Source organism: Macrobrachium nipponense, chromosome 6, assembly GCF_015104395.2.
Source record: "Macrobrachium nipponense isolate FS-2020 chromosome 6, ASM1510439v2, whole genome shotgun sequence".
Taxonomy (NCBI): Eukaryota; Metazoa; Arthropoda; class Malacostraca; order Decapoda; family Palaemonidae; genus Macrobrachium; species Macrobrachium nipponense.
The window spans coordinates 28,982,089-29,009,375 of record NC_061108.1 but is presented as its reverse complement, the minus strand read 5'-3'; the positions used below and the strand labels follow the sequence as shown (position 1 = coordinate 29,009,375).

The window sequence follows — 27,287 nt, the reverse complement described above, 5'->3', positions numbered from 1 at the left end:
GATTGTTACTGTTGTTGTGATGACCAGTCACTGGGCAGCTTCTGCTGTGCTTCTGGCTCCAGCTCCCCGGTGACTCCTGTCACTGCTATTCATGTTTCCTAATCACCATCTTGTAGAAGAAGCCCTGTGGAAGAAATGTCATCCTTCATTGCCCTTTCCTTCTTTTTCTGAGGCTCGAGGAGGTCCTGGGAAACCAGAGAGGCAGCTTCTCCCCCTTAAGAAGTCCTCCTACAGGATTTCTAAGGGGCTGCCTCCTCCCAAGGAGGCAGTGGGATTTCTGGCAGCTCTTCCCAACCTTTGGGCCTGAGAACCAATTAACATGCCTGTGGGTTTTGTGTTTTGGGAGCTGTGGGAGCACAAGCTTCAGTTTGCAGTTCCGTCACCAGTTCTAGGAGTTCCGCCTCTAGACTGGTGCTGTGTCAGGCACTCATTCATGAGTCACTCTGAGTGCTCATGTTTCTAACAAAGTGCGAGCATCCCGAGCTGCAGACAGAGAGTCTTCTCACAGTCCCAGTTTAGGCACAGGGTAAGATAAAGGGCTAGACATTCATGTGTTTCATCTCTTCCTGCCAGGACTACCACTATCATTCGCTGAGTGCTCGCCAGTGCTCAGCAGGTTCCCCCCTGGTGTCTTGTTTCTGAGGATTCGAACACCTTAAGAGGTGGGGAGGAGGTTGGTTTCCTTGTTGGCTCTTCCCACCTTTGGGCAGAGTCTGCTTGGCTTTCTCCTGTGGGGTCTGCACCTAATACTAGGTCTGTGCCTGTTCCTCCTCAATTTTTTCGGAAGTCGAGAGAGGATCACTCCATGATCATTCTTATGAAATTCGGGAGTCTCGCTGAGCACTTGAATTTCTTAAATTTCGAGTGCTAACCAAGCGCTTGGATTGTTTGGAATCACCAGCACTCGGTATGCGAGAGACATCACTCCCGATGATTGTTCCTACGAGATTCGGGAGTTATGCCAAGTGCGTGAATTCGCTAGAATTTCTGGAGCTCACTGACTGCTCGGAGTCTTTGGAATCACAAGCACTTTGATAACTAATGAAGACCACTACCAATGATTGTTCTTAAAAGATTCAGGAGTCTCGCCAAGCATTTGAATTCCTTAGAATTTCTGGCACTCGCCGAGTGCTCAGATTCCTTGGAAGTTGATAGAAGACTGCTCTTGATGATCGTTTTTAGAAGGTTCAGGAGGCTCACCGAGAGCTCTAATTCCTCGGAACTTTAAGAGCTCACTGAGCACTCAGCTTTTTTAGAATTATAAGCACTCCGCTAGTGTATTATTGAATGCCTAGGATTTTATGGAATCTTGGCCGTTTCTCAATCAGTATGGGGGAGTTTGCTCTCCAGTCTAGTTTAGGTACAGAATGAGGGTAGTGCCGAGACACTTAGGTGTTTTGACACTGCTTGCCCACTTTTTAAGTCCTTGGTCAGGTTTCATCCTTGTCTCTTGGACCTTTCGGCCCTAGCTCTCCTCAGTTTAGCACTTTGCCATGGCATAAGCACCCTCCTTCCCCATGCTGCAGTCATCACAGCTTAATGATTGCCCACGATCTACCCTTTCTGCTGGTTCTTCTAACAGGATAGGTAGTAATTTCCTTTCTCCTTATCATTCCTAGAGGTGCAAGGCAGACAAAGAGAATTCTGGTGAGTTTGTCTCTTTTTCGGAATTTGGCTACATGGGTTGGTATCTCAGAGATTGATCCTTGGATCATCTCATCATACACTTTAGTAGTCGAGGAAAGTTTCATTGGCTTTTGTTGAGTCTTCCTTCAAGGAGAGAAAATTGGGAGTTTTGTGCCTCAAGGGTTTTTCTTTGGGATACAAATACTCACAAATTTCATTTAGAAGAGATCTTTGCATTGATTCGTCAGCACATTGATCTCAGGCATAGGACCGTGGCTTCCCCTGTAAATAACCGTCACTGCTCAAGGCCCTTGTTCTTCCAGGAGAGACAAGGGTTTTCATAGGGTTGTCGTATTCCTTGCTTGTGAGGGTGTTCTTGACTAGATGAATACTTTTTTTTGTATTCTACGTGAAATTGCACACATTTTTATATGTAAAACTTATGTAACGGCTAATATAAAACTGTGCAAACATTACGACAATAGGACAAAAAAAATTTTGATTTTTTCGGTAGTTACCGCACGGACATAGGAAAAAGTATTTTTCTAAAATTCACCATATATCAAAATATTGTGCTAGAGACTTCCAATTTGTTGCAAAATGAAGGTAAATGATTGAATATTACTAGAATGTAAGAGTTTTAGCTTACAATTGCGTTTTCTACCATTTCGGTCGAATCAAAGTTGACCAAAGGTTGAATTTTTTTCTTTTTATCGTTATTTATATGAAAATATTTCAAAACTGATAAAAGCTACAACCATGGGTTGTTTAGCGTTGTATTCTACATGAAATTGCGCTCATTTCCGTATATAAAACTTTATGTAACGGCTAATATAAAACTGCAAACATTACGACAATCAGAAGAAAAAATTTATGATTTTTTCGGAAGAGTTACCGCACAGATGTAAGGAAAAAGTTTTTTTCATAAATTCACCATAAATCGAAATATTGTGCTAGAGACTTCCAATTTGTTGCAAAATGAAGGTAAATGATTGAATATTACTAGAATGTAAGAGTTTTAGCTTACAATTGTTTTTTTTTTTACCATTTCGGTCGAGTCAAAGTTGACTGAAGGTTGAAATTTTGTCACTTATTGTTATTTATATGAAAATGTTTCAAAACTGATAAAAGCTACAACCATGATTTTTTTTGTTGTATTCTACATGAAATTGTGCACATTTTCATATATAATACTCTATGTAACAGCTAATATAAAATGGTGCAAAAATTGTCAAAGTGACGAAATAATTTCGGAGATGTGTCGCTGATGCTTTTTAGTGTGAGAAGAAAGCAATCCGCTTGCACGCCTGGGTAATGATTATAAACAAAACAACAGCTTGATCCGTGAGCCCCCAGCATCCCCCAAGGCGCGTGATTCAAAAGTTTTCGCCTAGTAGGCCTATAACTATTTTTCCGCGAATTTTTAAAAAAACTTTTTTTCATCAACGTACCATACGTCGGTTCAGTACCCAACAGACAATTTTCATCGACGTTTAATACGTCCAATCGGCGTTAAAGGGTTAACTTAATACATTCCCCCTTAAAGAAGTAATAAATGGTTGGTAAAAAACAGAAGTGTGTGAAGATCTCTCTCTCACACACACACACACACACACACACACACACACACACACACACACACACACACACGGAGTTTGTAAAGATCATTGACCACTAATGGCAACACTCCTATCACATTACTTGACATATTTGACAGCTTTGGACTTCAAGCTCCTCATGGAGTTTAAAAGAAAGATGGGGGAAAGAACTTTTTATTTGTATCATTTTGTAATTACAGTTACATATATTATTATTTGAAAATATTGACAAACATACATGCGCCATAAAAATTCTTTCATCTCGGTAAGAGAGAGATAGAGAAGAGTTGTTCTTGAAATTGTAAGGTTATTTTTAAATATGCAATCACATATGAATTTTGTAATTATACTCATATTATTATTATTATTATTATTATTTATTATGATTATTATTATTATTTTATTATTTTATTATTATTATTATTATTATTATTAATTATTAATTATTATTATCATTATTATTATTATTATTATTATTATTATTATTATATTATTATTATATTATTTAGTTATATTAGTAAAGGGTAAATAAATTGGTCCAAAGAAAAATCCACGACTAGGTGAGTCCGCAAATACGGGTAGTTGACTGTATTTATTTGTATTTTACAAGTCATAAACAACATAGGACCTTTGCATCTCCACAATAAAAGTCTTTTTGCTGAATATAAACAATAATTTTTTGTTTTATAGCTCTAGTTTTTTGACAATATATACTGTACAGTAATTAAATCAGAAAAATATACAATCATTGAGACATTATATATTAATGTTAGATGTAGAAATAGGGATAAACATTGTCACTGTATAAGAGGAGATTGAGGACTGAAAAGATAAAGTGAAAGCTACCAGACAGGATAGAAATGATTTTTTAATTCAAAGAATGTAATTTTTCCTTGTTGTTTCAGCACCATTTTTAAATTTTCCTTAAACCAGAGTTCTCAATGTGTTACTGTACTTCACAACCTAACCCCTTCTCATTTTTACAGGGCTTGTATAGCAGTATGGTTTTGTGGGTCTTAAATTTGTCAGGATTTATCTTCATCCAGAATATGATCTCATCATATAACATGGTTACGTTCTTTAATAGCCATTACCTGATACTTATAGCCTTCCAACTTAGTACGCTGATCATCCTCACATTTCAGGTAAGATTTTGGAGTGATTAAATATGCAATATGTAGTTGAGTATCATTTTTGCGTTGACTGATTGGAACAAAAATAATTAGCTGTAGTACTCAAATAGAAAGTAGTAATTGTGAACTGTACATGACAAGCAAGTGGTGTAGTGATAAGCTTAGTTTTTATTCGGGTTTGAAAACCAGTAATTCATTGCTGGTAATTACCTATAGTAACAGAAATTGGTGAGGATTACCATTACCAAAACATCATTACAGGTTTTTTTCCAGTTTCCTAATTAGAGAACAACTAAGAACAAGTACACTTAAGATGTGTATTTTTCGTTTTTATTTCATCTCGAAGGTCGTGACATATTGAAATGATTCCAAGGAATCGTTTTCATTGCTAAATTATAAAAATTTAAAGAAACTGGCAAAAGCAAGATTCAACAGTTTATTTTCCAATTATATGCAGAGGCAGAGACTAAACAAAATTGTTGAAATGGAAATTTTTCAAAAATAACCTGCAGTCAGTGATCCAATGCTTCAGAGATATCTTAGAGAAGTGATAGATAAATAATGAAGCTGTATGAAGTGACGGGGAAGCATCCTGAGTGCTTTGTAATGCTTTACTATTGTTTATTAACAATAAAACAACTAGCATGAAACCTGATATAGCTTTTCTTCTGCACCCTACTTTGTTTGGAAAATGTGTTCTGGATTATCCTCAGAAACATTAGATACATCTTGATATTTCAGGTTAAACTTTTCTAGTGTTAAATAGTCTCCGACTCATTATAGTAAATAAAAATGTCCGATTTTTTTTTTTTTTTTTTTTTTTTTTTTTTTTGCAGAAAAGATGTCTTAATTTTTAAAATTATCATTGTTCATACGCGAACAAACCTTGTTAGAATAGGATAATTTCTAGTGCCTAGCTGGATCTGGTTAAAACGCAGATAAAAGCAAGGAATCTTGTGAGATCTGGCAACACGTGCCATCGCGTCAGTCTTTTCTTAACCGGCGGGGCGAGAGGTCATAACATTGACCTCTCTCGGCCTTTACCCAGTTCATTGCCCATTTCGATTGTGTTTAGTGTCTGTGTGTGCATGTGCTGTTATTACGGCTTCTTCTGCTCCTTCTCTGCCTCGTCATCGTGTGTGCCCCAGAACTCCAGGTTCTCCGTGTTCTAGTTTTTTGGCTTGGCTGCGACCTCCCCCCCCCACATCACCTGCATTAGGTGTCGCTCTATGTTTATACATTAACGAAGCCTTGTACGGAATGCCATGCGTGGCCTTAGCGCAGTGGAAGTTGTTTTATAGCAAGAGGGAGCATTGTACGATTTCTTCCTTCTTCCCAATGCTTCGTCTCCTGTTACGATCACACCCCATGGTAGTGTGGTGCCTTGGCCCTCCTTCTCTTCCATCGATTCGTTGGAAGTTTTGGGAGGCCCTCAGACTGATTTTTGTATGTAGCCCCTCCTTCTTCAGGAGTTAATTTGATTCCCGACAAGGAGGAGGTTTTTTTTTTTCATCATTGTCTTCTTTATTTTTTACCGAGTTGGAGGCGTCCAAGATGGCAGCGCTTTGAAAGACATAGGGCTACAGGGTTCTCTGTCTTTGGAGGGTTTGCTGTCGCTTTTCATGGATATTCGCTACTCCCCCCCTCCTCTTGCCCTCGTCTTCGTGGGTAGCCAAGGTCACCCATATTGTATTGCTCTGCCAGTAACAGTTGCTGCTAGTAACGTCATGGGGTCAGCCATTTTGTATCCCTCCGCCAGTGGCGTCTGCTTCCCTTTCGGATTGAGGGGAAGCCGTGACGTCATTAGCACTTATGGCGTCACTTCCATCTGCGCTGCCTCGCTCATCTGTGTCGTCATCGTTCGCTGCCGTTACATCATATCTGCCATCCAGTTTGCTGCATCTCCCTTCCATATTGTTGGAGCCTTCTCTTGCTGATCCATCTGTGGCTTTATGCCAGGCGATTCTTAAGAGATTGGACTTTATTTTGGAAGTTGAGTTGGCTGCCATGTTGGCTTGGAGGACTGGAAGCAAGTGTGTTGCATCATCCCCCGCCTCCTGCAAAGAGGTTGTGTAGAAGCCAGTGCTGTCTTCCTCTCTTTTTCCCCCATCTTCGCCGCGTCAGCGTATCAAGTGTTGGAAGGCTAAGGACTGTGCCCTTTCTTCGCCTGTGAGTGAGGAGCAACACACCCGTGTTCCTGAGGGTCTTGGTGTTTCGGAGAGTGTTATTGTATCTTCTCTTGTGCAATCTGCTTCGCCCTCTGCAACCTTCCCCGTCCGTGCACATTTTGCAGGTGCTCTCACCTCTTCTCCAGGGCCAATACGTTGCTGTAAGGATCGCAAGGTGCCTGTCAAGAGGTCAAAGGTTGAGCGCAGAGTTGGTGTGGCAGGAGTCTTTGCCTGCCTCTCTCCCTGGTTCTTCCAGGAGTTCGACTCCGAGGGATTCTCATTGGTTCTTGAGTGTTTACGTCTGCCACGCCTGTGCCCATTCACGGCCATGTCAAGGAGTCATCTGTTGGTGGAGCGTAGTGATGTTCCTGGTGTTGTGGTTGGTTCGTCCCGGAGTCGGCGCTTTTGTCCAGCCCACACAGGTTAGTTGGTGTTTCGGGCTGTCTGGCTGCTGATTCTTCTGTTATTTTGAACAAGGAAGGGGTGTTAGATGGACTGCACACCATCACACCCTTCTTCTTGTCGTCGGTCTCTGTTACCAAAGCAGGAGGAGGGAGACATTTGAATGTTAGCCTAGCCTAACCCCTTTATTTCTTTACACAAATGAATAATCTACCCACCTGTACGCTTTCTCCAACTCCAGTACACTCCAGAAATCACCTTAGAACAACAGCACCACAAGAATTACGACCCAAAAAACAACTCCTACCAGACAGAGAGCTCTCCCATACCAACCACACACCACCAACACGTGCTTTCTACTGCCCCGTGTTATTGTTTACATCCTGCCGACACCGCCGCCATCTTGTCTATGACGTCACAGCCTATGACGTCACAACACAACTTAAATACATCAACAGACACCTAGAATCTACCACATGCTGTCCATATATAGGACACCCACCATATTTCAACAATGCATAAAATACCCATAACAATTATACAATATATAATCATACTTACCTATACCCATAACAATTATACAATACTAATCACACTTATCTCTTTCTCCCTCCCCTCCGACTGTTTTCCTAACCTAGTATTCCCTCTTAATTTCCTTCGTCCTCCAACTCTTTACCCTCTACATAATTTCTAATACATTCCCCTGAAACTCCTGCTTTAGTTAATACATCAGCCACTTGCTCCTTTCCTTTTATCCATCTCACCTCCTTTATTTCCCCGGATTCAATGGTTTCCCTTATTGCAGCAATATCTATTTTTAATCTCTTGCTACTTACACCAGTGCTCGATTTGATGGCGGTCATTAGTGTTTTACTATCAGTGTTAACCAAGGCTTCTAAATTTCTCCCTCCTACTACCTCTTCCCACAAATGCTTGAAATATATCAATCCTTCTACAGCTTCCCCAACACTCAGGGCTTCAGCCTCAATGGTGGATTTTGCCACTCTCCTGGATTTCCTAGACTTCCACCATATGGGACTTCTCCTCTTCCCATCTGTCAAGGAAATAATATAACCCAGTTAAGTATGGCCATCTTCTATGTTTCCAAATGAAGCATCTGCATAGGCTTCCCAATAAACCCTTTCTTCTTCCATCTCACTTATTGTAACTTCGCCCACCATGCTCTTAGTTTTTTCTTACAATTTTTAATAAGTTTCTTTTCATATCCTGAGTTGTTCCTTCTTTAAATGCTTTGTTACTTAATTCGCTAATATCATATGATATTTCTGGCATCGTGTGTAGTGATACCCAATTCAGCTGTCCTACCACTGATCTATACTCTGTTAACTCCTTTTGTTTGGCTAGCACTCTATTACCCGTGTATCTTCTAGCCTCTGGTTCTCTTATAGAATTATACTGCCACTATTAGGGGAAAATCTATTCTCCTTCTGCTCTATTACTACTCCTATATACTTGAACCTTTTACTCTCTTGTTCTCCTACTTGCAATTTCCCTTTCAATCTCCCAATCGTTTCCTTTAAGAATCCTTCAGTTCCTCCGTAGCAAAATCATCTACGTGTGTACACAAATAAAAATGCCCTTCCAATTTATTGTCCTTTTCCAAAAGAATATATTAGGTTCTAGTCTACTTCTCTCACCTTGAAGCTCCTTCACTACTTTCACCACTTTACAATACCATGCTTTTGCTGCATCCTTGAGCCCATAGATGGTTTTCTTCAACTTCCATAATCCCCTCCAACCATCTTCCCTTGGTGGCTTCAAGTACACTTCTCTTTGTATCTCGTCACCTTGTAAATACACGTATGCAGTTTTGACATCCAATATATAACAATTCCAATTTTTCACCTTTATTATGGTTAGACAGAATTTTAAAATTTCAGCATTGCATGTGGGAGCATCCTTTTCCCACTCTGCCATTTCTTCTTCAAACCCTCTAGCTACCAATCTTGCTTTACATATCCTTTCCCCCCATTTTATCTTTCAGTTACTATCCATCTTGTAGATATAGCTTTTGTCCAACATCATTTACCTCCTCATATACCTGGTTATCTCTCCAACTTTGAAGTTCTTTTTCTTTAGCTTCCATTATGCTTCTATTTTCAAATCCCAGCAACACCTCCTCTTCATCTTCAATTTTTTTCTACCTGACTATAATCCCTCAAGTTAACCCACCCTTTGTCACCTGACTGAGTCTCGTACATTGTACAAATCAGCCCATGCTTGGTCTTGATCTTTTTGTTTCCTGCAAAGACCTAAAATAGTCCACTTCGTTCTACTTGTCCTGTATCATTGTTGATAGCTCTAACTCTATTTCCCTTTTTGAATTTTGGTATCTCTTCCATTAACTCGCCTTCTATTGACCCACTTTGCCGTTATCTTCCACTGTTTCCTCTATCACCTCTCTTTCTATAGTCTCTTCTGTGTCTGCATTCCTTCTCCCACCTACTATTATCTCCTCTACTTCTTGCAAATTAACTAATTTCCCTTCATTTTGGCCATCTGATCTACCTTTCACCCCATGGGATTTATCTATTCTAGCCGATATCTCTTCTGTATCTGGTGATCGTCGTTGAATCCTTGTCACATGTATCCTAGCTACTTCTCTTAAAGAATCCCCATGTTTGACTATTACGTATTGTTTTCCCCGATACTCCCACTACCTGAGCAGGTCCTCTCCATTCATTTTCATTTTCCCTCTTATAGAATACCTCATCTCCTACCACTGCTTCTTCAAATTTATGTTCTCTGATGTTTTTGTTTAGCGCTATTCTTATTTTATTACAAGACTCATTTTTTATAAATGCTTCTCTGGCCTTGTGCATTGCATTCAGTGTGTCCCTTACCATACCCTCTTCCATCCCTTTTTCTCTGCTTGCAGGACTTGAACTTTCTTCTCCCATTAGGTTAGGCAGTGAAGGGTTTTTTCCAAATACTAATTGGTTGGGAGAGAAACCTCCATTATTCATTAAACAGTTCCTAGCACTCACTACCCATTTCAAAGCTATGGACCAATCTACTTCCTCTTCCTCCATCATCTTCCTTACAGTTCCCTTGATCATGCCTACGGTCTTTTCACATAATCCGTGCTCCACGGAGATTCTGATGCTGTGGCTAATACTTTAATATTCCATTTTTCTGCCATCCTCCTTACTTTTTCATTTTGAAATTCTCCCCCATTATCTGACAATATTTTGGAGGGCGCTCCAAATATAGCAAACCAGCACTCAAAAAGTATCTTTATTATAGTTTCTGGTTTCTTATCTTTTATCCAACAGGCCTGACAATATCTCGTTGCCATATCCACTATTACCAAGAACTTTCTCTCTTCTATCTCTCCCACATCCATCGCTACGACTTCATTAAACGTTTTACTCCAAGAAAAGCCTACTACTGGTTTGGCGGGGTTTCTTTTGTATCTTTTACAAACCTCACAATTTTTAATCAGTTCCGTTAGTAACTTTCTTATTTCCTCTTTTTCGATTAACCCATTACTCCATTGTGCTTCCTCTGTTATAGCTTCCATATTTTATCTCCACTTCCATGACCAAACTGTAAATGTAATTTCTTCATTGTGTTCTTAATTTCCCTCGGTTTCTTTCCCTTTCCCTTCCCTATTCCAAACCCTCCAGTAATAATTCTTCTACCTTCCTCCTCTTATAGGTACTCTTAAATGACCCTGTTCGTCTTCTCTTAACTCTACTTTCATTCCCCCTAATACTTCTGCTATGACACAATTTTCTTTACAAATTTAGGGTCATACCCATTTTACTCATGGTTTGCTTACCTATCAGCTAGGGTATATCACCTTGCAGAATTTCCGTCTTCAAATAAAACTTTCTGTTTTTTTAGTATCACAGGTATTTCTATTATTCCTCTGGACTTATAAGATGTCTCACCAAAACTAAACACTTTATTAAGGACTGTCCTAGTGTCCCTCATTCTCCTCAACTCTTCCTGACTCAAATCCATGACGATACGTGCTAGTCACAATTCCCCGCAAACTGTTGATTTACACCCTGTGTCCAAAATTGCATCAACCACCTCCCACGATGCTTCCACTATTTTATTAACTTCTCCTACATAAACCTCTTCTTCTTCTGTCCCAGTTTCTGTTTTCAGCTTATTTTCTTCTAGTCTTGTTTCAGTTTCTTCCTATTATGAAAATTCTGAGGACAATCCCTAGCCCAATGCCATTCTGAGCTGCATATTGCACATACTGTTACCTTCCCTTCTTTGTTTATAGGATTTCTACCACCCTTCCTCGGTTCCATCTTCCCCGATATCTTTGGTTTTCCCTCCCATCTCCCAGAACTGGCATTGCCTTCTGACGAACCCCACCATTCCCGTTTCCTCTTTAGTCCCTAATCCTGAAATAGTCTTTTCATTGTTTGCGACACTGTTCCGTACTCTAGCTCTTCTTGCCCACAAGCCGATAATACCATTTGTTTTTGATTTTCCGTGAGATTTGCTTGCTCTATTACATGATACCCCTTGACTTCGCCTTCAAGCGCGCCTTTTCGTTTCCCCATTGCTCTTTCACACTCAGATGCTGCCTTCTCGTATCTAATTAAATAGTCCACCATATTTTCACTAGATTCTCTTCTTATTAGAAGGTATCTTTTTATCTACCGTAATTATCCATTACCGAGTCTTTTAGATAGGCTTTATCTAGTTTCTCTAGGATTAACTTTGGACCCTCTGTACCAGTAAGTTTATCTTTATCTAATGCTTCCACTAGCTCTCGGGCTTTCCCTTTTAAGCTCATTCTCATTTCTATCGCCGGGTATTTTGTATCTTCTCCATACAAAAATAGCCAATCTTCGGCTTGACCTTTCCATTCTTTGTATTCTTCTTGTATCCCGCTAAACCTAGGACATTCCCTTCTCCATCTAGTAGTCTCCCTTTGTTCACTGTCGGATCCAGGCATCTTTGATCAACCACGCTCTGCTACCAGTTTGAATGTTAGCCTAGCCTAACCCCTTTATTTCTTTACACAAATGAATAATCTACCCACCTGTATGCTTTCTCCAACTCCAGTACACTCCAGAAATCACCTTAGAACAACAGCACCACAAGAATTACGACCCAAAAAACAACTACCAGACAGAGAGCTCTCCCATACCAACCACACACCACCAACACGTGCTTTCTACTGCCCCGTGTTATTGTTTACATCCTGCCGACACCGCCGCCATCTTGTCTATGACGTCACAGCCTATGACGTCACAACACAGCTTAAATACATCAACAGACACCTAGAATCTACCACATGCTGTCCATATATAGGACACCCACCATATTTCAACAATGCATAAAATACCCATAACAATTATACAATATATAATCACACTTACCTATACCCATAACAATTATACAATATATAATCAAGACACACAAGAGTTTTATCTTCCTTTTTCAGAAGTCGTCGATCTCTTTCATAGTTTCAACAATTTGGAGAGTAGGACTCAGGCTCGATTGTCTTACACTCGTTTCTGCTTGCAAGCCTTGCTGGGAGCTATGCAGGATCCCAAGCCTTCGTTTCAACTTCCCTCGTCAGGGCACGTCCAGTCGGTCTTGCATAAGGTTAACGCCTCTATTTCAGACCGGGACAGTTCGTTTCGCGCTAAGGCTCTCCCAAGCCACTACCTCCGCCTCTCACGAGGCATGAGAAGTACTATGCTACAAACTCTGCCTTTTCTGATGTCGCGTCATCTTAACCCGGACGTCTTTCGTCTCAAGCCAGGATGGACTTTGGAGCATGTGAAGTCGGTGGCTCTGTCATTGTCTTCACAAGACGCCTCGGTATTGGAATCTACGGCAGCCTACATGTTGCAGACGGTTTCTTGGCTCTGGTCTATGGTCATTACCAAAATAGCTTCTGACAGGTCCCGAGAAGGTTTGGTGACTGCGTCCTCTCTTGCCAGTTTGTTGCAGTCCGGAGGCAAGACATTTTCGTATATGCTTACATTAATGTTAATTCATGGGCTAAACTTCTGAGAGAGCTTTATCCTGGATGGAAAGATCAGTTGACCCTGACCCCTTTCTGGCGTCGAGAAATGGTGATCTGTTGGAGTCTCAATTTTTGTTCCCTCAGACCGAGTTGGAGGATGTGATAGACCGGCGCTGGACTGACACCAAGAACTTGGTGCACCAGACTGTATCTTAGTCTCTCGTCCTCTAGGCGTCCTGCTCCTCCTCCTTCCCCTGCCCAGCAGCAGTCACGAAGATCGTCGCCTGGAGGTAAAGGGACCCATCGGAAGGTTACCGCCTCTCCCTCTCCTGTGCCACGTGTGGGGCGGTTGCTTGGTAGGCCATTGGGCTAAGTGGCTGAGTTGTGGGTGGTAGATGTCCTTCTGGTAGGGTACCTACTGCCATGCATCTTCCCTCCTCCTCTCTCAAACAAGCCACAGCTCAAAGGACATATCCTCCAGATTCTCTGAAGTTCTTGGCTCTTGGGGGGAAATGCAGATGCTGGACAAGGATGCGATAGAGGAAGTGGTGCGTCCATCTCTGGGGTTTTACAGTCACATCTTCTTGGTGCCCAAGGAGTTGGGAAATTGGAGACCTGTGATCGATTTATCCACCTTGAGTCACTTCATCAGGAAGATACGGTTCAAGATGGAGACCCCGCATTCAGTGTTGGCAGCTGTTAGGGAAGGCGACTTCATTCTGTCGATGACTTGAGGGGCGCATACTTCCAAATCCCTAGTCATCCGGTGTTCAGGGAGTTCCATTGCTTCTCTCTCGGGGACAAGGTCTTCGAGTTCAAAGTCCTGTGCTTCAGGCTGACCACAGCGCCCCTCAAGTGTTCACAAGGGTCTTCTCTCTCGTATCAAGTTGGACCCATGCTCAGGGGATCCGTTTGCTGAGGTACCTCAACGATTGGTTGGTCTTGGCAAGTTCCAGGGAAAAGCTGCTGCAGGACAGAGATCATCTACTTCAGTTTTGTCTGGAACTGGGAATTGTGGTTAACCACGAAGAGTCAAACCTTGTACCCTGTCAAGTATTCTCTACCTGGGCATGGTCATCGATAAGGCGGTTGCAAGTGTTTTTCCGTCGGATTAGAGATTAGAGGAGTTGCGACAGTGGCATGTGACTTCCTCTCGGAACCACGTCAGTCAGCTCATCAGTGGCAGGTTCCTCTAGGAGTTTTGTCTCCCCTGGAGAAGCGGGTCCCTCATGGGTGTCTTCATCTTCGGTCCCTACAATGGAGACTGGGGGAATTCTAGTCTCCGGTGGGGACTCGCACTGTTATAGGTTCCTCTGTCTCGGGAAGTAAGAGAAGACCTTCATTGGTGGTTGGACGACTGAAATCTTTTGAAGAGTGACCTTCTGCGTTCTCTACTACCGGACTTCCTTCTGTTTTTAGACGCCTCCCTTGCAGGTTGGGGCTCATTTAGGCGGCCTCATTGCCAAAGGCGTTTGGAGTTTGGAGGACAAACAGCAGCATTTCAGTGTTCTGGGTCTGAAGGAGTTTCGGGAGAAAGTTGAGCCATTCTGTCGTTCTTATGTCAGACAACACCAGGGTGGTCGCTTATGTGAACAAGCAGGGAGGTCTGGTTTCACGTCAACTTCACGCCTTGACGGTCTAGGTTCACCAGTGGGCGGTCTGCTATTTAGTATAGTTCTCAGCCAAGTATATCCCAGGCGAACGGAATGTGGTCGCAGACAAATTCAGTCATTGGGATCAGATCCTAGGCACAGAGTGGTCCCTTCAAGTAGTAGCAGACAAGCTCTTCCTGGTTTGGGGAAGACCCTGCTGGATCTTTTTGCGACTCAGTTCAACAAGAAACTGGAGATATTTTGTTCAGTGGTTCCAGATCCTTTGGCATTACCAGAGAATTCCTTACAACATTCCTGGGACAACCTGGAGGTGTATGCCTTCCCTCAGTTTTGTTTGATCCGTCAGGTTCTGAACAGACTGATGAGTTCGTAGGGTCTCAGGATGACTTTGGCAGCCCCTCTGTGGCCTCAGGCAGAATGGTTTCCAGATCTTCTGTAGTCGTTGTCAGAGGTTCCAAGGGAAATTACCCCTTGGTGTCGGCCGCATGCGGAAAGGTTCCACCCGTCAGTAGAATCTTTGTCTCTACACGATTGGAGGCTATGAAGTATCTCCTCTGAGAGAGAGGCTTTTCTCAAGAGAACAGTAGGGCATATGTCCAGCAGTCTCAGAAGGTCAACCTCAGTGATTTACCAAGGCTATGGGCGATCTACTGTGATTGGTGTCGTAAATGGGTTTTCTCCACTTGCAACCTCTATTCAGCTAATAGCAGACTTTTTAACCTTCCTCAGAGATGAGAAACGTTTGTCCATTTCTGCCATTAGTGGCTACAGTGTGGCCCTGAGTTAGTGTTACGCCTTAGAGGTATCGACACCTCCTCATCCTGGGAACTTTCCTTGCTAGTCAAGGGGTTTGAGCAGTCAAGTTCTAAGGAGCTCAAGCCTCTGACATGGGATGTTTCCTTGGTCCTCAAGAGCTTCAATAAGGGTCCATATGAGCCTTTGTGTTGCTCATTTGACAGCAACTTGACACTCAAGACAGCTTTCCTCCTGGCCTTGGCTTCTTCAAAGAGGGTAGGAGAGCTCCACAGTCTGAGCTATGATGTGAAGCACACTATGGGTAGGGGGTCGGTGTCCTTCGAATTTGTCCTGGAATTCGTGGCCAAAACCCAAAATCCCTCTGTGCATGATGATAGGTTCACTTCATTTTCCATTCCATCACTGAATGACTTTGTTGGTGGTGATGCTCAAGAGCTTTTGTTGTGTCCCCTCCGGGCCCTGCGATGCTATCTTAAAGGGCACGGCACCTTAGACCAGGCTGCTGCAGATTTTTTGTTAGCACAGGATGTACAAAGAAAGAGGTGTTGAAGAATACTATCTCTTTTGATACGGGAAGCCATCAGACAGGCATACTTGACTCCTGATGATTCCGCCACCACGTCTGCGCAGGCTAGAGCGCATGACGTTTGGGGTATTGGTCCCTCTCTGGCTTTCAAAAAGTACTTGGCTGTTCATAGAGTGCTGAACACTGGTACTTGGTTATGCCAGTCCACGTTCACCTCTTTCTATCTTAAGGATGTTACCCACAGGTCTATGGACATGTTTTCCCTGGGTCCTGTGGTGGCTGCCCAACAGGTTGTGTAACTCATAGTTGCCCTTAACAGGGCACTTTTGTATCTTACCTAAGATGATTGTGTGGATGAGAGAATGAGGGAGTTAGCTGGTCTCTCTCGTTTCTTGTACCCTTCCTTCTTCCTTTGGGTGGGTTAAGGAATAGACACGTCATTCGCTGGACTGGTCTGATACAGTTGAGTAAGGTAGTCATACTGATAGTGTGGTCACTTATTATACAAATATCAAATCCTCTATTCAGTAGCGCATGCTCCACTCCTTGGCAAGGAGGAGTTTGGAGCAATAACAAACCCTGGTGTGTTGGTTTCTTATTGGAAAGTCAAATTTTTTTTGTTTCCCTATACAATGATTCTCCCATATATCATTGTACGTCACTCAGGGTCTGAGTGTTTAGATATCAATTTATCTAGCTTCTCATGAGCTTCAGTCCCTCTCCAGAAGTTATTTCTTCTGGAGGTGGACCGGTGGGTAGGCCCCCAGCTGGTTGAGGATGTCTTGTACCTCCCTCCAAATATGAATCTATCCTATTGTTAAGACCGAAGGTTTGTTCGCGTATGAACAGATGACAAATTTTCTAAGACAATTTGTATTTTTCATAGCTACAGACCTGAGGTCTTAACATTATACTGCCCACCTCTAGCTGCCCCTCTGTTCGCTAAGACATCCTGAGTTGGGAAAGACTGACGCGGTGGCGTAGGTGCGTGGTCCTTGACCATTCTTCACCCGACATACGCATGTGTTGCCAGATCTCATTAGATTCCTTGCTTTCATCTGTGTTTTAACCGGATCCAGCTAGGCGCTAGAAATTATCCTAATGTTAAGACCTCAAGTTTGTAGCTATGAAAAATACAAATTGTCTCAGAAAATTTGTAATTTTTCACAATTTAATGTGTACAGTAACAACTTTTTAAATTTATTTTAAGTTCATAGTATCCTTGCACAGATTCTTTATATGGAAAAGATTGTTGCCATTATTATTTTGTATAGAAATAAAAAAAACTGGCAATGAAAACTGGTAAAACCAATAACAAATAAATCACCATTGGTAATTTACAGATAAATGATAATGTTGGTAACTTTTGAGCCCTACATTTTATATATTAATTTTTTTTGCTGATAGTCACTTCATGAACATGGGGAAGCACTGAACAAAAAATAATTTTTGTTTCCCTCTCATCAATTCATATATGCTTATGCCTGTGTCCAGCAACTACCCGGCAGGAGGAATGATGAAGAACCCTAAAGTCCAACTGATTGTTTTAAAATTCATTCTCTGAGTCTGTAAACTTTACCCCTAAACTTGTCCCCTTGAGATCTAACCAGTAGATGCCCCAATAACCCCCTGAGGCATCTGTAGTCAACAATTGGTGATGCAGGGACGACATAGAATTAGTAGAATTCACGGAGAATGCTACCAAACAAGGCTTGTTAGGAACTCCCCAGACAGGGTCACAAGAAGATCCCAAGGAAACTGAGCCTTTTTTAGTGAGAATCAAAAGCAAAGGGATGAAAACTAGAGTAAATACTTGATGGTTAATATGTTCCAAACATAGTTCGTATACCTAAAAATCTATGGCATGTCTCTAGGATCAGGAGCAAAATATATTACTAATGGCTAGAAACCAGAGCTCTTATTTAATACTGTCTAGGATAGATGTTAGCAAGATGATTAGATGTAGGTAGTGGAAGGAGGGTACATTTTAACTATGCTACATATTAAATGGGTCAATATCAAGATGACTACTGGGGGCAATCCCTTGATACTGCATGAAACACACTTCATGGCACTCATCTCCTTAACCTTGTTGGAGACACACTGAACTTCAGCAACTCACTCCTGGGTTGAATTGATTCTGTAATGGTATGAGAGTCATTCTGTTATAGATGATAAACCTAATATTGCAATACACTTCTTGAACACCTGAATTAGCCCTGGTCACTGACCAGCCCGAACTATATCCCCACAAATTTACCCACTAAGTGAGTAATTTTAACTGTCGGCATTACCAACGCTGCAGGCAAAATCTAGTCAACTGAGTTACCTGTGTTACCGTTGGCAATGCTGATTCGAATACCGGCCACCAAAGGCCCATCTCCTCAATTGTTCTTCGTGGGGAGTCGGACGTTTTCCTGCTCCCAGCGAACTTTTGGTCTTTTAGCCCAACCCTCACAGTGTTTACTGAGGCCTTGATAGGGTTTGATATCCTGGGCTTTTGTTATGACGTCTCTTTCGATTTTCCCCATTTTGGATCGTATTTCAGTTCTTTTTTTTTTTTTTTTTTTTTTTTTTTTCCCTTTTTTGTTTTTTTTTTTTTTTTTTTTTTTTTTTTTTTTATTGTCGGAACTTCTCTGTTATTGTCGGGAGGAGATGGTGGAGCCACATCAAGAAAATCCTTACCTCAATCTCTGCTTCATCAGCCTCGCCTCTAGTAGCTGCTGGTTGAGATGTTGGCATGCTTCGTTTCTGTGCTATGTGCAATGAAGGATGAGTACCCTCAAAATGACAGACATTCTTTTTGTTTCAGCTGTAGGCAAGTGCAATGCAATGTCAGGCAGAGGTATAAAGAATGTAAGGTTTATTCATTAGACCACTTAGAGGACACCTCAGTTGTCAGAATAGAAGATAAGATAGCAGCAAAATCATGAGAGTTAAGCAAAGAAAAGCTAGAGTAGGAATGGTTCAGAAGTGGAAGACCAAACGCCTAAGTTGTTTGCTAATTTCATGACCTAGCTAATTGAAATAGAGATAGCAGTTTAGCATAGGTTATACTAACCGTTCTCTTTCAGCTTCCCTGCCTGTTCCAGAACCAGCCCTAACGGATGCCGAGAGTCGTGGAGAACCATAAACCCGGATGGTAGGATCTACCCCCCACCGGCCGCGGAGCAGGCAGAGTTTAGCAGCAGATTCCCCCTCAAGGTATAAGTTCTAAGGTTAATGTAAAGTTAGGCCAGGGACAGACAAGTAGCGATAATAGGTTACGTAGTGTTTAGGAAGAGAAGTGCAGGTTAGGTTCCCTCAGGTTCGGACTCCCTTGTAGTGTCTAGTGTGAAGGTTCGTCTTTAGAGCCATCTCTAGTTTTATTTCCTGCTTCGAGTTCACTGTAACAGAAAGTTTCTAGTCCGTGGTTGATCGTTTGGATGTGTTTCTGGTTTGTCTGGTTCTGAAGATAGATAGCGCTCCTTTGTCTAAGAAGGTTCCGTTTTGTCTGTGGATAAATTTGGTTCGTCTTGCGGTAGTGGGAATCCTGGTGATCGGGTTGTCGATTCGGCTTTATTCATATACATTAATTATTAATATCAGTTAAATCTCTAGGCAATGCTTATTGACATGATAATTCAGTACAAGAGAAATTGAATAACACTAACAACAGTAGTCCAGCCTAAAGTATACTCTAGTACGTATACTACTTATCGGTATATACTAGTAATTACCAATAGTATTGGCCAATCCTGGAGGTTCAATGCATTTTAACTTATGATGATTCAGTTTCAGGGTACAGTGGACTCCTCATATTCGCATTCTCCGGATTCGCGGACTCACATTTGCGGATTTCTCTTGGGAACGTTTCCCTGCATTATGTACGGAAAATTTGTATATTCATGGTATTTTTCTATTAGAAATATCCACAAATTCCTGGGTTTTTTAATTTAATCATAACATGCATTGTTTGTGATAAAACTAGTAAAAAAAAAAACCAAGTATAAACATTTTTAGTGTGTTTTTCTTGAGTTTTAACTAACAAAATAGGCTGTTTTCATCGTTTTTATAGGGGTTCACACTATTCACCGGGGTCTAGTACGCATCCCCTGTAATTGAACATGAAATGAGAATGTAATCGTTTGATATTTGGTACAAAAAATTTAATTGAACAAGAACAAGAATCAGTTTTGGTCCGACTTCAGCATTGTTGGACTGTGTAGGCTTGCCAGCTACGTAATCCAATACTATTGTATGTATCCTTATATTGTCGTTTTGTTCATGAACCTTACCTGCCAGATATATATATAGCTCTATTCTCCAAAGTCCGACAGAATTTCAAAACTCCCGGCACACGCAGAGGTCGGCTAGGTGGTAGTACCCATTCCCGCCGCTGGGAGGCGGCGTCAGGAACCATTCCATTTTTCTGTCAGATATTTTCTGTCGCCGGTGCAGCCAACAAGTGTTTTCTGCACCTCCGTCATTGGATTTTGGAACTCTTTTGGTCACTTGAGTATCCCGATTGATTTTTGGTTATTTGATTTGGATTGGTGGTTAGGCATACGCTAATTGTGGATTGGTTTTGAATTTGGCTTAATTTTTCCTTAAACTTAAGATGTCTGGATCTAGTTTGACTAGCGCCAGAGTATGTTGTGTGGAAGAATGCAAGGTGAGGCTGCCGAAATCTTCGGTAGACCCTCATACAGTGTGCGCAAATTGTCGGAAACTTGTTTGTATGTTTGATGATCGCTGCAATGAATGTGAGAGTATATCTGATTCTGCGTGGAAGGCGTATGAATTATATGTGTGTAAAATAGAAAGAGATAGGGTAAGGAGGAGTGTAATGCCAGTTACACATCCAGTGGAATTTATCCCTCCTAAACCTGTGATGCCTTTGGGCCCTACATTAGTGTCTGTGGAGGGTAATACCCTATCGATGATTCTTGAATCTTTGCGTAGCCTGGAATCAAAAGTGCAAGCATTAGAAGGTGTTAATAGTGCAGTGGTGTGTAGTGATAATGCTCCGAGTGTTGCGGAAGGGGGGTCGGACAACCGATCTGATGTTCCTTCGGCAAGACCTGGGGGCGCTTCCCAGGCTTCCAAAGTTCGTAAACGGATCTTGAAAGAGTGTTTTTCGTCATCAGAAACGTCCTCCCCGCGCAGCGGTTGGAGCTTTCAGAAGCGATCGCGCCCTTTGAAGAGGACAAAGACGCTAGATGTCGCACAGGCGGCCGCCGCCTTTGATTCCTCAGAGGAGGACGCTGCACATCCATTAGCCCCTTCTGTTTTGCGGTTGTCTCCAGAACAATTCGAAGACTCTCCACCGCAAAAGAGAGCAAAGGTGCAAGATGTCGCACAGGCGGCCGTCACCTTTGGTCTTAGGGAGAAGGACGCTTCACGTCCTTTCTCTTCTTCTGTGTTGCGATCGTCGCCGGAGAGGATGTCTTTTGACGACAATGCTTTTGAGCGCCCTGGTTGCGCTAAGGATATACCTGTGGCGGTCCATGTGAGAAGGAGGAGGCTTCCCCTCGCCCCTCGTCTTCTCACAGGATCAGCCCTAAATCGAAGAAGATTGAGAATTGCAACATCAAATTGCCTTATTGGTTGCAGAGAAAGAGGAAAAGTCACGTCACAGGAGGAAGGATGATAAGCTGCCAGTCAAGAGATCCAGGCAGTCTCCTTCTCCTTCTCATCGCCTCGCTCTTTCTCCTGTTACCTCGCCTTCGAGATTTCGTGCACGAAGGTCTGCAGAGCACGACGTTAAGGCGGCAGCGAGACTTGACGCCAGGCCTGACGCTCGGCTGGGCGCTCAGCTCGACGCCGGGCGGGGCGCTCGGCTCGACGCCGGGCGGGGCGCTCAGCTCGACGCCGGGCGGGGCGCTCGGCTGGATGCCAAGCGTGACGCTTGGCAGGACGCTCGGCTGGGCGCTCGGTTTGACGCCAGGCATGGCGCGCAGCTGGACGCACGACGTAATGTTTCTTCAGACATTCACCGAGGATTCGGAGGATAGTAATGAAATCTCAAGAAGGAAACTTGTCGGAGGAATTAACTGAAGAACAATCATCAGCAGTATCTTCAGATTACCAGGTTTTGGTTCAATTGCTTCGAACCTCCTTTGAAGAGAAGTTTAAACCTGAAGCCCCGCAGTCGCCTCCTTCACAATTGCTATCGTCGAAGGCTATCAAGACTCCAGGATTGTTGAAGATAGCTACTTCACTATCAACAAAAAGGGCTTTTAAGAAAATGCAGAATTGGATGGAGTCAAGAAAAGCCCGAAACAAGAACGCTTTCGCCCTACCCCCTTCAAGACTGACAGGCAAGGCAGGTCTTGGTATGAGACAGGGGAGGAGATAGGTTTTAGAGCCCCCTCTTCGTCCCAAGGTGACTTCGCTACCTTGGTAGATGCACCGAAGAGATCCCTTTTGTCGACGACGAAAGTGCCCTGGACCCTTTCTGAAATGGACCATCATATGAAGGGACTCTTCCGTACGATAGAAGTTTTCAACTTTTTGGATTGGTTTAGGGGTCTTGGATAACCGGTCGCGTAGTCCTGATTCGCTTAGCCTGGAGGAGCTGTCCAGCGTGCTTGCATGCATGGACAAGGCCGTCAGGGATGGTTCAGAGGAGTTGGCCTCGCACTTCTGCACTTCGATTTTGAAGAAGAGAGCGGGGCTATTGTGGTTTTACTGCAAAGGCGGTCTCTATCTCTCAAAAGGCAGAATTGTTGTATGCGCCTCTTTCGAGCCATCTCTTTTTCCCCTGGCTATGGTCAAAGATCTGGCTGTCAGTCTACAAGAGAAGGCGGTACCCAAGACCTCCTAGCTCAGTCGGCAAAACGTACGGTGTTTCTTCTACGTCTGCACGGATGCAACCTTTCAAGAAGCAGAAGCCCTTTCGAGGTGGAGTTTCCTCGAGAACATCTTCTCGAGGAAGTACACTGTTCCAGAGGCAAAGTCTCGGCTAAGATCAGAGGAAAGAAATGAACCAGAGATCCTTCAGCCACCAGTAGGAGCCAGGCTTCGACTATTCTCAAAAGCTTGGATAGAGAGGAAGGCGGACAGCTGGTCGCTCAACGTCATCAATCGGGGGTACAAGATTCCTTTCTTGAAACCTCCCCCACTGTGCACGACACCCAAGGATTTATCCCCTATTTACCATCATGAGAAGCAACAAATCCTTTTCGATCTGCTGGAGCAGATGTTGAAAAGAGAGCGTTGGAACAGGTCGTAGACCTGGAATCCCCAGGCTTCTACAACAGGATATTCCTGGTGCCGAAACGTCGGGAGGTTGGCGACCAGTCTTAGATGTGAGCAGTCTGAATCGGTTCGTACAGAAGCAGAAATTCAAGATGGAGACACCTCAGTCAGTTCTTGGGACCTTAAGATCCAAAACGATTGGATGGTTTCATTAGACCTTCAAGACGCGTATTTCCACGTCCCCATCCATCCACAGTCGATGAAGTATCTTCGGTTTGTCCTAAAAGGGACAGTTTATCAATTCAGGGCACTTTGCTTCGGATTGAGCACGGCCCCTATGATCTTCACGACTTTAATGAAGAACGTGGCGAGGTGGCTTCATCTTGCAAATATCAAGAGTCTCTATGTACCTGGACGACTGGGCTCATTCGTGCCTCCACTCAAACGCGGTGTCTGAAGGATCTTCAAACAACTTTATCGTTGGTGAAGTCCCTGGGACTACTGGTGAATTTCAAAAAGTCACATCTGATTCCAACCCCAATCCATCCTGTATCTGGGGATTTCAGATGGATTCAGTGGCTTTTTGAGCTTTTCCGTCCCAGGGACGTCAGCAGCAATGTTTAGACAAAGTGGGTTCAGCCTTTCCTAAGGCAAAGATTCGTGCTCGGTGAGGGAATGGATGAGGGCCTGCTGGGGACCATTTCCTCGCTGGAGAAGTTTGTTTCCTTGGGTAGACTGCACCTCAGACCGCTACAATTTTTTCTCAAGGAAAATTGGAAAGAAAACAAGAATCTGGATAGATCTTAAAATTTCAAGAGAGGTAAAACATCACTTAAAATGGTGGCTAGATCCAGTGAAGTTGTTGGAGGCGTGTCTCTCAAGCTTCAGAGCCCCGACCTAGTGTTGTTCTCCGACGCGTCCACCACGGGTGGGGAGGGGCAACATTAGGGGGGGAAGAAGTTGTCAGGCACCTGGAGAGGGGAACAGGTGTCCTGGCACATAAACCTAAAGGAAATGGCAGCCATCTTTTTAGCTCTCCAGTTTTTCCAAGAAAAAGTCTCTCATCGAATAGTCCAAGTCAACTCAGCAACAACCACAGCTCTCGCGTACTTGAAGAAGCAGGGAGGAACACAGTCTCTGTCTCTTTTTGCTCTGGCAAAGGAGATCTTGCTGTGGGCAAGGGCATGACGTCACGATCCTTACAAGGGTTCGTAGCAGGAGTAGAGAACGTCCAGGCAGATCTCCTCAGCAGATGAGGTCAACTTCTGCCAACCGAGTGGACTCTGCATCAGGAGGTATGCCAAGAGCTGTGGGGGTTATGGGGACGTCCGCTAGTGGACATCCTTTGCGACGTCCAGAACGAAGAGGCTTCCACTGTACTGCTCCCCAGTACTCGACCCAGCGGCAGTGGCGATAGACGCACTTCTCTGGGACTGGACGGGGATGGACCTGTACGCCTTTCCCCCGTTCAAGATCTTAGGGGAAGTCATGAGAAAGTTTGCGGCGTCGGAAGGGACGAGAATGACTTTGATCGCCCCGTTCTGGCCGGCGAGAGACTGGTTCACAGAGGTCATGGCCTTCTTAGTAGACTTCCCGAGGATGCTTCCAGTAAGGACAGATCTACTCAGACAGCCCCACTTCGAGAGGTACCACAGAAACCTCTCCGCTCTGAGTCTGACTGCATTCAGACTATCCAAAAGTTGGTCAGTGGCAAAAGCTATTGCCAGTGCAAGAAGAGCTTCATCCAACGCAGTGTACCAATCGAAGTGGCCAGTCTTCAGGAGTTGGTGCAAGAAGAACGGCATTTCCTCCACCACGACCTCTGTGAGCCAGATTGCTGACTTCCTTTTATATCTGAGAAGGGATCTAAAACTTGCAGTCTCTACAATCAAGGGATATAGGAGTGTGCTTTCAGTTGTCTTTAGGCACAGAGGCCTGGACTTGGCGGACAACAGAGACCTTCACGATCTCTTGAGATCTTTTGAAACAACGAAGGTTCAACAACCCAGGTTGCCGTCTTGGAACTTGGACGTAGTTCTGAAGTTCCTCATGTCCAGTCCATTCGAACCTGTGCATACGGCTTCCCTGAAGGGTGTTACTAGAAAAGCTATCTTCCTGATTGCTCTGGCGACGGCAAAGAGAGTCAGCGAGGTGCAAGCGATTAGCAAATACGTGGGCTTTAAAGGTTATAACGCGGTCTGTTCCTTGAGCCCAACGTTCCTGGCAAAAAATGAAAATCCGTCCAACCCTTGGCCTAGGACCTTCGAAATTAAAGGGATGGCCGAAATCGTTGGGCGCGAGCCAGAGAGAGTTCTGTGCCCTGTCAGGGCTCTCAAATTCTACCTAAAGAAGACTAAGGATTGTAGAGGTCTTTCTGATAACTTGTGGTGTTCGGTAAGGAAGCCAAATTTACCAATGTCAAAGAATGCTTTTGCTTTTTTCTTGAGGGACACCATCAAGGAAGCGCATTCATCCTGTCAAGACAGTGATATGAAAATGTTGAAGGTGAATGCGCATGAAGTGAGGGCTATTTCTACGTCGGTAGCCTTCCAAAAAGAACATCGGCACTCCAATGACATCTTGAATGCCACATTTTGGCGTAGTAATTCAGTGTTTGCCTCTCACTACCTTCGGGAGGTGAGGACTACATACAAGAACTGTTACTCTTGGGCCCATATGTCAGCAGAGACATATATTGGGGACAGAGAGTAGCACTCTTCCTATCATTTAGGAAATAATATGTTAGTTTGGACTTTTTAATTTTATTTCTTTTTATTTAATTTTTTAGTTTTATTATGTTTATTTAGGTGTTTAGTTTATTGTGGTCTTGGGTCGGCCGCCTTAGGCGGACTTCCCTCCATTAGCCTTGGTTATACGAAGTTTAACCAGATAGGCTAGGTCAGGTGGTAATGTTTTTGCTTCGCCCTCATAGTAGGGTAAAATGTTTTTGTCACATTGTGGTCACGTCCCCGTTGACAAATCATCTGGAGCGCACCAGCTACATAGGTCACGTCCTTGCTGGCACCTCCAATGAAGCATTAACAGCATTTGGTGTCTAATCAACACCTATATGATCTGTCACATTGTGGTCACGCTCCCCGTGACAGTTCATTAGAGCGCACCAGCTACACAGGTCACGTCCTTGCTGGCACCTCGAGGAATGCATTACCCAAAAATTGGAGGTCTATAATGTAGGATCTAGTTGCTTTGTGGTCACGCCCCCGTTGACAGATCCTCTAGAACTCAACAGCATCGCAGGTCACTACCTTGCTGGAGTCTCTAGTAAAGCAGAAGCAGACTTGGGTGACGGTACTCACGAAGTCAGCTATGCTAACAGGTAAGGAACCAAGATATCAATCTTGTAAATGGAATTGTTTCCCAAAATCCAAGTCTGTCTCCCCCTTCCTCCAAAGGTGGGATTCAGCTATATATATATCTGGCAGGTAAGGTTCATGAACAAAATGATATTGTTATGATACATTACTTACCTGGCAGATACATATAATCAAAGTGCCCACCCACCTCCCCTCAGGAGACAGTGGCACTAGAAAATCTGACAGAAAATGGGAATGGTTCCTGACGCCCGCCTCCCAGTGGCGGGAATGGGTACTACCACCTGGCAGACCTCTGCGTGTGCCGGGAGTTTTGAAATTCTGTCAGACTTTGGAGAATACAGCTATATATATATCTGCCAGGTAAGTATGAACAAACTTTATTGTATCATAACAATATCATATTGAAAAAACTAATATAGCGGTCATATTTTGGTTCGGGATTCAATTATTCAGCTGATGTCTTATGTCAGTTACCTCGCCTTAACTCATCCTCAGCTGAGGTAAATAGATGGAATAGTGTTATTCCCATAGCACCTCTTGGCCTATACCTATCTAGCTCGGACTGACATAACTAAGCTCCTCCCCACCTATACCTTGCTTTCGTCTTGCAGTAGTCAAGCGGAACGGCGGACTTTGAACTATGGTGACATTTTAACATAGCTAATAGAAATCATAAATCATAAGGAATTTGTACATTTCATTTCTTTCCAAGAATATTCCCTCAGGTGATGGAATTCGGTAGTATGACATCTTCATCAGTTTTTTTTTTAAGTCCAATTTTGACTAATACGTCTCATGGTAAACTAGTTTTTTCCTTTCCATTAATGGATTGTGTAAATTTCAGCAATTCTGTTCGTTTTCACTTGTTTCCATCGGTATTACGAGCTTTATGTTATTTATTATTATTTTTTTTATCAGTCTGAAAACAATATTAAATGAGCTTTTTCATGCTAGTAGTTTTTTTTTTTACTCTTGTC

The 27,287-nt window shown here is 43.2% G+C and overlaps 1 protein-coding gene across 1 annotated transcript in view; it reads left to right on the top strand.

Moving 5' to 3' along the window:
* The window catches only part of LOC135216474 (uncharacterized), a 247,331-nt gene that overhangs the window by 7,719 nt on the left and 212,325 nt on the right, over nucleotides 1-27,287 (top strand). The window contains exon 3 of the mRNA XM_064251843.1: nucleotides 4,211-4,369. Within this exon, the coding sequence (XP_064107913.1) occupies nucleotides 4,211-4,369 (159 nt within the window). The remainder of the gene's footprint in view (nucleotides 1-4,210; nucleotides 4,370-27,287) is intronic.